Source organism: Ascidiella aspersa, chromosome 2 (assembly GCF_963924565.1).
Source record: "Ascidiella aspersa chromosome 2, kaAscAspe10.2, whole genome shotgun sequence".
Lineage (NCBI taxonomy): Eukaryota > Metazoa > Chordata > Ascidiacea > Phlebobranchia > Ascidiidae > Ascidiella > Ascidiella aspersa.
In genome coordinates, this window is record NC_139448.1 from 35,875,175 (window position 1) to 35,886,658 (window position 11,484).

Below are 11,484 nucleotides of genomic sequence, written 5' to 3' on the forward strand. Positions count from 1 at the left end.
CGTCCAAATTGGACGCATCAGTCACCGCCACATCGTTCAATTGGATATTCTGAGTGAAAACCACCCCTAATTTTAAAAATAAAAACAAAAACAAAATCCAATTCATTGTTAAACCTACACAACAAAACAAGGTATTAAATCCGAGGCACCCGGAGTCGACGGCTCCGGTTATATGCCCTCAAACAAAACAGACAAATTACAACAAATGCTAATATAGTTAGTGGCATTATAACAGCAATCACCGCTACAGAATGAGGATGGACCGATATATTAGTGGTGTCATTTACATTGGCTATTTGACCATTACTGGTGCAATTTCGTTTTTGCTGACTTTCACCAGCAATAGGACGTAAAACCGAACCACGCTTCGCAAAAAAATTGCGTGACCTTATCTGTTTATTTATAGAGTGACATGCAGACCACTCACTCCATAAGGTCCAGGTAGGTAAACACACTGAACATTTTACCTGACGTCCTTGAATTAAACGAAAATTCTGCTTTCCCAACGAACCTGGAGCAGAAGAGCATTTGGGGCATGAAACAGGACATTTTGCCAGAACACAGGGTAAACGAATCCCGTTTTCACAAATCCTGGAACTATTTCCACAGGATGCCGTACACGGGGTACAACGCATTACCGAATTTGTCCCGTTTTCCACAAAACGTTTTATCCTCCATGCTCTTATATTGGACACGGAATTACATGTCCAAAAACAAACCAGGAAAAACATAGGAACACATCCCAACTTCATGATATGCATTATTTACAGGTTATTTTTTGTTTAGTGTTCAGGTTTATCGTTTCAAAGGACGTGCACAATCCAATGAACCCTAGATCTAAAAAACGCTGCAACATAAGATGATCAGTCTTTATGCAAAAACGTTTAGGTATGCCAAAACCTGGTTAACACTTAATTTTTATTAAGTTAAAAACAATTAACAAATATACAACTGTCACGTTTATAAACTCGCCGGCGAATATCAGACATAAAGTCTAGAAGGACCATAACCCTGTCCTATCTTTGTCAGATGGAATTACTCGTCATCATCTTCGACTCTAAATCGCTAAGAGGAATTTTACGTCTCTTATTTTATCACTTGTGAGGCTATCCGGCCCTACCACATTTTTACTCAAGAACGCGTCAATTGTGCGACACTAGCATGAAAGGGGACTCTCCACTCCCCAGATACACATTTGTGAGGCAATCCGGCCCTACCACTTTAATATGCAAAAAGATAGTGCGCGTCTAAGGGGATCCTTTCAACCCTAAGTTGATAATAGCTAGAATTCCGACCCTTCCGCCGCACTGCAATTAGGAGGGATAAGTCGACCTCCTTCGCCGCTAAAGGAACTTCCCTAGTCCTTCCTACGGCTATATTTTTTTTAAGGGAAAATAAATCATTATAACCCCCCCTTTTTTTTTCCTCACTCGGGGCACCAAACGTGTTACGCCCTGCCGCGCCCTAGTATATTAGAATCTACCGCCTAACCTATACTTGTCCGACAGGACGCAACCGCAATGAGTTCTTAAAAAGATAATCGGGAGTTAATTTGCCCTAATGCTTAAGTTTTTTCTACAGACCACACAACTTAACCCAAGCAACTTAAGTGTATTAGATGAGCCAAAATGTCAAACACCACACCAACGCTTATAATACGTGAGCAAAAGTTACTTACAAGACAGAACACTATACAAACGTGCTGACCGCTAAACGCAATGGCCCACTTCCCAAATACTGGACAAAAGAGACGTTCAGACGCCGATTAATATAGACACCTTCTAAACAGCAGTTACGTAAGAACTGAAAATGCCGACAAGGGCGTCGACGGAAAAAACCCAGTTATAGGAAAGTACGCAATTTAAAAAGGATAGTAAAAATATAGCCATGGCAAAACAGATTAATTCTTCGGTCCGAGGACGGCTGGCATCATTAAATGTCCCGTGTGCAGAGAATGATAAGCTGGCTTAAGAGTGCCGTGCGCACATACAGATTACTCTTAAAAACACATACCAACCAAAATAAGAATCAATGTTACAGTTTAATACATTTCGAAATATGAACCCAAGTCCCTAGACCCTATTTTAAAGTAAGGCGCAAATTAATAATTAAAGTTAGAATTCGCAGTTGACAAAATGACAAGAAAAACACGCTACGATCGGCACCAGTCGTTGTCAGTAAACTCTTTCCCAAACACTGTTCATAAATATGTTAATACAAATTTGCCTAAGCGGTAGCTGTGTAGCAAAAAACGTCGTTATATACAAGAGATAGAAAGGTAAATACGCATATCACACATTGTGTTGGATTTTTTACGAGAAATTAGTGGACGATGGAGAAAAAACAGATTTATAAGCAGAAGAATGCCAGGCAGGTTATATAGTCAAAGACAGCTCCTTTGGTAATTGCAATTATTAACCAACGTTTCGGCAACCTATTCAAAACGCCTTCGTCAGGGCGAATGACACCAAGCGCTCGTTCTACAATATTATGGAAAATTCAGTGTCATGCACTCTAAAGAAATCGTTTTAAATAGATTGCCGAAGTTTTGGTTAACAATTACAATTACCAGAGGAGCCGTTTTTTATTATTATTATGTCTAGTAGCTACAGTTTAGACAGGTTATATTATATCAAGGTTGATTCGATTTATGTTAAAAGGAATTAGTTTCGCTAGAAAATAGAAGAACTTATTAGTAACATTTCATACATCATCAGTAACACTATTTGGTGCCACAGGACCGCAGACACGATGCGACGAAACATGTCTGACTTGTCGCGACGTGTATGAAAGCGACTCTGTCCAATCCCCACCGACAAAGCGCGAAACTTGAACTGGTCGAAGCTAAGCGATATAATTCAGTTGTGTTCATGGCGGAGGCAAATAACATGTAAATTTTGGAAGAAATGTGTATTCGGGAACGTAACCAGCAGTTTATACGACAACACAAGTAGTGCGTATATACCCTATTTGTGAAAAAAGGTGTGAGTGGTTTCTTTCCATATACATTTTCGCACTTTATATGTTTTCACAAATTTTTTGAACTAGTCAATCTGGTAAAATCAGGCATGGAAAAGAAAGATACGAAAAATTAAAAAGGCTTTTAGACCGTTCCAGGAATATATTTCTATTGTAATTAAAAAAAATAACCTGCTTAACTTTTTAAAATAAAACTCTAATATAAAACCTACAAAAAACTGTAAAAAACTAATGGTTCCTATCAAAAAGCATCTTCAGACACGGTAAAAAAGTAGTGCACGCGCTAACTCGCTAAAAACGCGTTTAGTCGTGTCTGTCTGCTGTGCGTAAGTTTTGCGTCAAGTCTGGTCGGTGGGGACGCGACAACAAAAGAAATAGCGTTCCACTTCATTAGTCGCGATCAGACTGTTTTAATCCGGATTTGTCAAACTGGAAGGGATTTAGCCTATGATGTACGACAATCAACCGATGGCGACAACGCTCTTGAATTGGTATCAAATGCATGACTTTCACCCATTTCAACTGATTTATGTAAATCATGTTGATCTTTAGTTGAGAAGTTTCTCTCAACTTGAAAGGGGATTGCTACGGTAGGTCGCAAATTTGCTTGTTTATCCTTCTCGTCGAGGAGTTTATCCTTCTCGTCAAGGAGTTTATCCTTCTCGTCAAGGAGTTTATCCTTCTCGTCAAGGAGTTTATGGTTCTCGTCTTCATTAAATTGCTTCTCTTCTGTGCTCAACCAAAATAAGTGGTTTGTTTTAAAATACGCTATCATTTTACTTTAGGTGATCTGAGGAAGATTATAAAAAAGATAGTTTTACTAAATACAGTTTGATTTAATGAAATTAACCATATACAATATTTCAGTGAAGCAGCTTAATTATAAACTAAACTTAACTGTAAGAATATTGAGCATTGGCTGGTTTAAAACTTGTATTAGTCATCTAACTAACAATGTTAACAGAGTTACAATGAACATGATACGAGTAATATTAGCCGTCAAATATTATAACCTAATTTATCTGTACACATGATGTACCTGTTACTTTTGTGTCCTGTTGTGAGGTTTTATTACTGGAGGGATCTTTAGTCGACATTTGATTAAGTTCATGTTCTGATCCTGAAGATCCATCTTCAGGGGGCGATCCTCGTTCTGTGAAAAAAGTTTTAAGTAAACACCAAATACATGACAACATAGATTAAACAAAACAGCAGGCTAAACAAAAGGCCGAATATAACCTATTCTGAAGAATAGGGGGACACTTATCTGAATTTCGGGCTTATTGTCGAATTGGATGAATTTATTTAAAACCCAAAATTCAATCATTAACAAAAAAGTACACACAGTAATTGTAAGACAGGATTTAGATAATCTTGTATCAAGTAAAACATAGATGTTCACGGAGTACAGTTTAATCAAGTTGTCACACAGTATATTTTAACCCGCTCAATATACAAAAAATAAAGGATATATAAAACATCGTGCAACCAAAGAGCAAAAATCCTCAAAAAAAGGTGGCACACAGGTTTGTTAGGACTTTTGGTACTCATTGTCATGTACAGCATTAAATGACATTGATCTTACCTTTTTGACGTTTTAGTTTTCGGACCAATAGCACCAGGCCTACCAGTCCCGATAAAACGAAAGGTGCTGACACGATGACGATGGGCAATATAAACCAAGGAATTATTTTTTCATCTGGTAATAAAACAAACACATTTTAATAGAGTGCAGTTTTATATTTTTTCAATGCTCAATGCACGTTTTAAAACTTTTAATTACTATAAAGTATATGTGGATGACAAAAACTTTTCAAATTTAAAACAAAGCCACCTTAAAACAAAGCCACCTTTTAAGCTTGAAGTCAAAGGCCCTCATAAATATTTGTCAAAATCAGTGTGAGAAATTCCAATATTCCGCACAATATACAATTTTTATGTGCTCAAGGCAATATAAAAAATGCAATTAAAACTATCAACTTGAGTATTTTCATGTGGTTCCAATGATGTGTAATCGGCTAATACTGATTTTCTCTTTGTATGTTATAAGATTTTTTTTCAAGGCACAGGAGAGTTTAAAAAGCTTAAGAACCACTGGTTTACCATACCCTACATATTATTAGCTTTCCTAACAAATTACCTTTAATATACTGTTAAAACCCAAGTTTGACGTTGCAATAAATTTGGTCGAATATTGTGGGCCAAACGTGCATTAAAAACTATATTTTCAACACCATTTTTATTTTCCGCATTTTAGTTCCACCCTGTTGCAATTGTACGTCACAAATTAAACCATTTCATTTAAGGGGTTTCATAAGGTATTTCACTTCATGGCGTTTAATATACCAGAAAAGGATTGGGCCGCAAGATTTGACCCTGTAGTATTTTCCCAAAATCTAAGTCGCTTTGAAAAGGGTTGAGAATCATTTGTCTATAATGAGAACAGGTAAGTTACGAGTGTTGGTGCTGGTGAAACCCATATTCTTTATAGTTCCAACCATATAGTAGATTTTAATTTACTTTCTGTTTTAAATTTGTTTCAAATTGAATTTGAAAAAGGAGTTCTTTCTCGGTGGTTTTCTATTATATAATTGCAACCCAGAGGTGAGCCTATTGCGAAAAAAGTTCTTTCGGAAAACAGACGTATACGTCGGAGCTGGGGCAAGTAGTAAACAACAAAAGGTAAAAGTTACAAAATCAATTTACAAGCAAATGCATTTGTAATGCATATTGTGTATAGGCTTGTTTTGTATAGATATTACACAGAACTTAAATTTTAGGTATTTTTCTTTTTTAATTTGAACGACAATCAGACGGTAGCCTGCAACTGAAAAAAAACGCCTTTAGTTATGACACCATTTACATGAGCTCTATCTACAAACCTTGTGCTGCTGCAATTGTGATATTAAATAATTCGCTGAAGAAACTTTGACCAAACTCGTTCCTAACTGCAACTTTAAATTCGTACAAAGCATCCTTTTTGCGTTTCGGGATCTGTAAAATACGTTTGGTTGGAAAATTAGAGCGTAAAAAGTAAACATTAGTTTTACCAAAAATGGAAAGTTGTTTATCCAAAAGCCACAAAAAACGGGAATAAAAATGGCGCCAAAAAAGAAAAACGTGAAACAATGCGTTGGTGTTTGTAAATAACTCAACAATTATCGTTGGATGTACCAGAGCTCTAAAACACTTATTCTTTTAAGGGCACTTTGGAATGTCGCATGCAATTATATATTTATTTTATTTAGGAATTTTATTTAGGTTCAGTACATTTTGGACACTATAATTATTTTTATATAATAATCAAGTTTTTACCGCAATTAAGGTTGATGTAGCAGACGAATGGGTTTCGTTCCACTCGGAACAAACGTTTCCGTCATCCGCCGTTGCAAACCGATGCTCGACAATATAAATCACTTTGGATGATCCATAGTATTTGGTCGGGTAGGTCTGAAATTGTCAAAAAAAATTATTTGATATAAAACAACGCACAAGATGAAAAAAACAGTTGATTTGTTAGGTTAAGATTTGACATCTACTAAAATTTGTATAAAACCTTTAAAATACTTACATTCCAAGTCACCGATATATTTCCATCTTTCAACGTTGCATTGACACCAGATGGCGCCAAAGAAGGAGCTACAACAAAGAAAATACTTTTAATGATTGTACAAAACTTAGAATCCAGATCGATGGCAATTCATACCTATATATTATGTAACATAAATTAGCTGAACAAATTAATGTTAGTTTTAACATGTTGTGTTTCGTATTTGTTTCGATGAAGTGCACTAATTCGGGGGTGGATCCAGTATTTTTTGTTTCAGATAATCACAAACATTATGACGTAACTATTGGGAATATACTGTCACTTTAGTCGATTATATAAAAAGTGCGCAGAAAGTGATTGTATCCAGTTAAACTTTTTGCGAATTCGAAACAAAACTTTTATCTAAATACTCTCGAGAAATTTGTGATTAGCACTTTTATTACTTATTTTGCTATTCTTACGAGGCTCCTGCAAATGTGGTAACTAAAATGTTGGTAAGTATAAATGCAGACTAACTGAAAAAACCCTAACATTAATGGAAACAAAAGAGGCAACGGAATAATTTGCCTTAATCCTGTTTAGGTTAGCCATATGAAGCAGCGGATATAAATATCATAAGTAAATTTTACTCTGAATACCTCCTCCCAATGTCTTTCGTGGTTTGCTTATTTCACTCGCATTGCTCGTTCCATATTTATTGATGGAATATACTCGGTAAACGTATTCGTTGTATGGAAGCAAGTTTGAAGCAAAACAAGGTTTGTTGACGTCACAATCGAAAGTAAACCAATCGTTCTCTTGTTTTAAACGTCCTTCCACTTTATATTGAATGACGCCTGATGATTGGTCGTCCCACGTCAGATGCTGTGACGTAGTGCTTGATTTGATGACGTCAACATGGATCGGGGTTGTAGGGAGGTCTACATTATAATTTATACGAGTTTAACGAGACCCAACTGTAGGTTTTTCTTGTGGTAACAAATCACAGAACAATCAAATTCTTGATTGTCTGCCTCATTAGCCCAGTTTGAATAATAAAGCAATACACCAAAAACACCTTGATGTTTAAAAACATGCAAGAAAAAATTGTTTTTAGTTAAAAATAACTCATTAAAATATTTTATCGCCTATCGCATAAATAAGATTTTTTAGATGCCTTATCAGCTCATGTTAAATATTGAAAGAAGCTAACGCACATATACACGTCAACGCCTTAAGCAAAATGACATATGGAGCGACATATATTTAAACAGCGTGTGTGTTTACCAGCTATTGTTAGGTGTGTTGTAGCACATGTCCGATCAAATTTTGAGGAAATACAACATTTGTAAGAACCCTCTTGACCATCTCCAACTTCTTTCAACTGTGAAATAAAGGAATACATTTTTGTGATCTTGATTGCGCATTGGCAAAACTAATATTAATTTTCTCCCCTTTGGTATTTTATTTAATTTGCTCAACTACTGCTCCTAGTGGCCATTTATGCCTTGAGCAAAAACGAGTCTCATATACGGTAATGGTCGGCGAAGTGTGGTCCACAGAGCTATTTTTAATAGTTAAGTTTTATCATGTAGTTGTGGGACGCGTGAATGCTGTACATATTTTGTATTGTATTTTAAGACTTGGTCTGGCTAAGAATTTTTTATATTGTCATAGCGGGGTTTACGCCCGCGTGCCAAAATGTGGCTCTGTCAGTCTGTCAAACTATATTTTCTACCAACTTTAACAATGTAAACGCAAAGGTTTTCACACCTTGCATGTGTATTATTCGTTTTATGGTATGTTTTACAATATGGCTTGGCACTGTTTTCGGGTTCAAGGCGCCGTTTATTATTTTATCTTTTTTGGTGTCCACATTCTAACGCTGTGTGGAATTAAACTCCCTATAAAATGCAATTTTGCATCAAAATGTATCTAGTATTTCATTCAACATTGTAATTTTGCTATTGTATCGTGAAAAACATTTATAAAATTTTTACTACAAGATTAACCAAATGTAGGCTATGTTTTTTTGCGTTCTGTGCGAACTTTTTACGCGATTGCTGGTGCCGCCATAAGCTGTGGAGATAATATAGTGCTTATCATTTATGCATTGAATATACGTCTAAGGCAGCGGTTCCCAAACTGGGGTCCGCGGACCAACTGGGGTACGTACAGCAGTTTCAAAGGGTCCCCAAAGAGAATTAGTCTTTAAGTTTTTCAGCATAAGGCTATAGCGAATGTTTATAAACAATCATCTATATTTTAACCATTATCTGTCATCATTGTTGTCTTTAGTTATGCTTTATTATTCGACCATATAGCGTGTTTTATGATGTCTCTTGTGACATCATAAAGCATCTATTATGCTGTGCTTCCTGCTATCAGCAAATCGTTGGCATTAGTTAGAAAGTTGTTACATTAGAAAGAATCGTGACTGCACTTGTGTTTTACAGGAAACACGGGTGAACCTGACCCTTGGATTTTTTATAGGGCCGCGAAATATTAAAATAATTACAACGGTTCCATCAGGCAATTTTTTTAGAAAAGTTTGGGAACAGGTAAACGTTTCGGCAACTGGATTTTAGCTTTATATTTAGTCAATGCCGCCAACTCAAAACAAATATCACGAATCCGCCCTGTTTTATAATGGTTTTGCATAGTGCGCATCAATTGTGTTTATTTACTACTAAGTGATAAAGACTTCAGTAGCCAATCAGCATTGATTTATCATTATGACAAATGGATACTTTACCTGTAGAGTATTATTTATATAATTTACAACATCAGTTTCAATTCCGCCAACAACATGAGTCCAACTCCATTTTGTCTTAAGTCGTTCATCGTGTGTTTCGTTACATTGTAAAGTTTGATTTTGTCCTCTTAATACTTCAATTGTGACTTTAACTGCTACAGCAATAGTGGGTTCTAAATAAAAGTGAAATCTTAAACAATGTAATTTTACACACGAAAGACGAGTTTTAAAACATATAAACTGAAAATGACTCCGTTATAAAATTTAAAATCTACTAAGAAATTATAACACCGCTACTATAGACAAGAAATGTAATCGTCGCGTTTTATGTAGAAAACGTTATTTTACCATAAACTACAAGTTGTGTGGATTCAGTAATTGTTCCTTTATTGTTTGTTGCCGTACAACTATACGTCCCCTCATCGGATTTAGAAGTACTTTGAATCAGCAATGATCCCTCGGTTAGTGATCCATTGTTTGATATTCTGTAAAAATAAAAAAATATATATTAAAAAAAACAAAAAAACATCTGCTAAATACCATAAGAATAGGCCGAATATATTTAATTCTTAAATAAATAAGTTTTTTTGCCAAGCATAAGTATTAGCATAAATAAACAAAAAAATGGAATACAAAACAAAACTGCACCTTCACCAAGGCCGTAACGGCGATGCAAGCAGAAACAACCAATATTTGGTACAATTATAGAAAAATATTAGCAATTAAAATATTGACTATACAAAAACTCCTACTTACTTAACGTTGTTTGTAATATTAATGCCATCTTTCATCCAATAAATTTGAGGTCTTGGGTATCCTTCAACTGTACATTTCAAAATGGAAGTCCTAAAAAATTCCGAAACAACATCACTTTAAAAGGTTAAGCATAAATACGGCACCGGAGGTTAGTTGTTTTGTCCAGATAAGTTACTGTAAGTTAATGTATTGGCCTATTTACCAACATTACTGCGCTCCGAAGAGTATATTTAGAGCTATTTGTTTTTTGTTGCTTTGCTTGCTTTTTAAAATAAAGCACCTAGGATAAAGCGAGTGGTTATGTCATTTTTTACTTGAAAATCATATATGAATGACCAAGCCTTAACTTACTTGGTTTTCAGGGATTCCACAACTCTTTTATCGAAGCCGGTCGCAAAACGAGGTGAAAGTTCTATGAATGAAAAGAAAAACAATATATGACTTTACCACACATTTGACAATAATGGGTAAAAAATGCAAAGCTCATTTACCTTTAATTCTAAGCACGGCATTTGAAATCAAACTTCCAAGTGGATTTTCAGCCACACATTGATATATTGCCACGTCATCTTCACCAACTTCCGCAATCGTCATCACACTTCCGCCTTCCGTTCCCACGCCAATATTCACACGTGACGTCGTTTCAATAGGAGCACCATTTTTTAACATTGTGTATTTTAATGCAGATAAACTTGTAGCCTTACAATAAAACGTTGCTGTTTCACCGTAATGGACAATTTGCGAGGAGATGTTCGTGACCCAAGTTGGTTTATCTAAAAACAAACATCTAGTGTAAACGGCACTTTTTAATTATAAATTGTAATTATCTACAAATAACCGGGTGGCATTTAAAGTCTAAACAAAATCAGGTAGTCGACAAGAAATGCTTGCAAACAAGATTTGACCTGCATAGCTTAGTTGGTAGATCAAATAAGTCCTAAATTATTGGGAAGATGTCTAAATCAGGGGTCGGCAACCCCTGGCCATAGGCGTAGCCAGAATTTATAACTATTTTCAAAATTTATAAATATTTTTGCTCTTAATAATTTGTTTTGTAGCATTTATGAGCAGTACCAAAACATTTGATCACAGGCATGCCACACATTTAATTGTCATGCATTGGTACGTCACAAACGATGTAGTTAATATAACATTTACTATACATTAATGTACTTTTACTACTTTTAGACCGTTTTTCCTCTTTGACTGTTTTTTGAGTATTTCGTTAACACTAAGTCAGTTGCTGCTCGAAACGGTTTGCTAGCATTGTTATTTGTGTTCGTTACGGCAGTTAATACAAAGACAAAAGCTAAACAAAAAATTCCAACTTTTTGGCCCCCCCCAAAAATTTTCGGGTGGCTACGACACTGCCCCTGACAAGCTGATTTTGCATGGCACGCCAATTGATTAAACGCGCACGTTATATCACCTTAAAAAAGTGCAACCACTACATTACTAACACTAG

The 11,484-nt window shown here is 35.6% G+C and overlaps 1 protein-coding gene across 1 annotated transcript; it reads right to left on the reverse strand.

Annotated features, from left to right (window-relative positions):
- Positions 1–3,755: 3,755 nt before the first annotated feature.
- On the reverse strand, positions 3,756–10,688 carry LOC146165526 (contactin-5-like). Its single transcript, XM_083380948.1, has 11 exons — positions 10,511–10,688; positions 10,371–10,431; positions 9,612–9,748; positions 9,291–9,436; positions 7,796–7,892; positions 7,168–7,449; positions 6,551–6,618; positions 6,295–6,429; positions 5,862–5,973; positions 4,019–4,132; positions 3,756–3,769 (listed from the first exon to the last, which is right to left on the reverse strand). Exons 1-11 carry the CDS (start codon positions 10,686–10,688, stop codon positions 3,756–3,758), a joined length of 1,344 nt encoding a protein of 447 aa, XP_083237074.1.
- Positions 10,689–11,484: the final 796 nt, after the last annotated feature.

Bases quoted from the DNA above. Each gene is read 5' to 3' on its own strand.
- LOC146165526 (XM_083380948.1), bottom strand. From the start codon at position 10,688: ATGTTAAAAAATGGTGCTCCTATTGAAACGACGTCACGTGTGAATATT. The intron at 10,432-10,510 runs GTAAATGAGCTT...TTTCATTCATAG, and splicing joins TGCCGTGCTTAGAATTAAAG to AACTTTCACCTCGTTTTGCG. The intron at 6,430-6,550 runs GTAAGTATTTTA...TGACAATTTCAG, and splicing joins ATATATCGGTGACTTGGAAT to ACCTACCCGACCAAATACTA.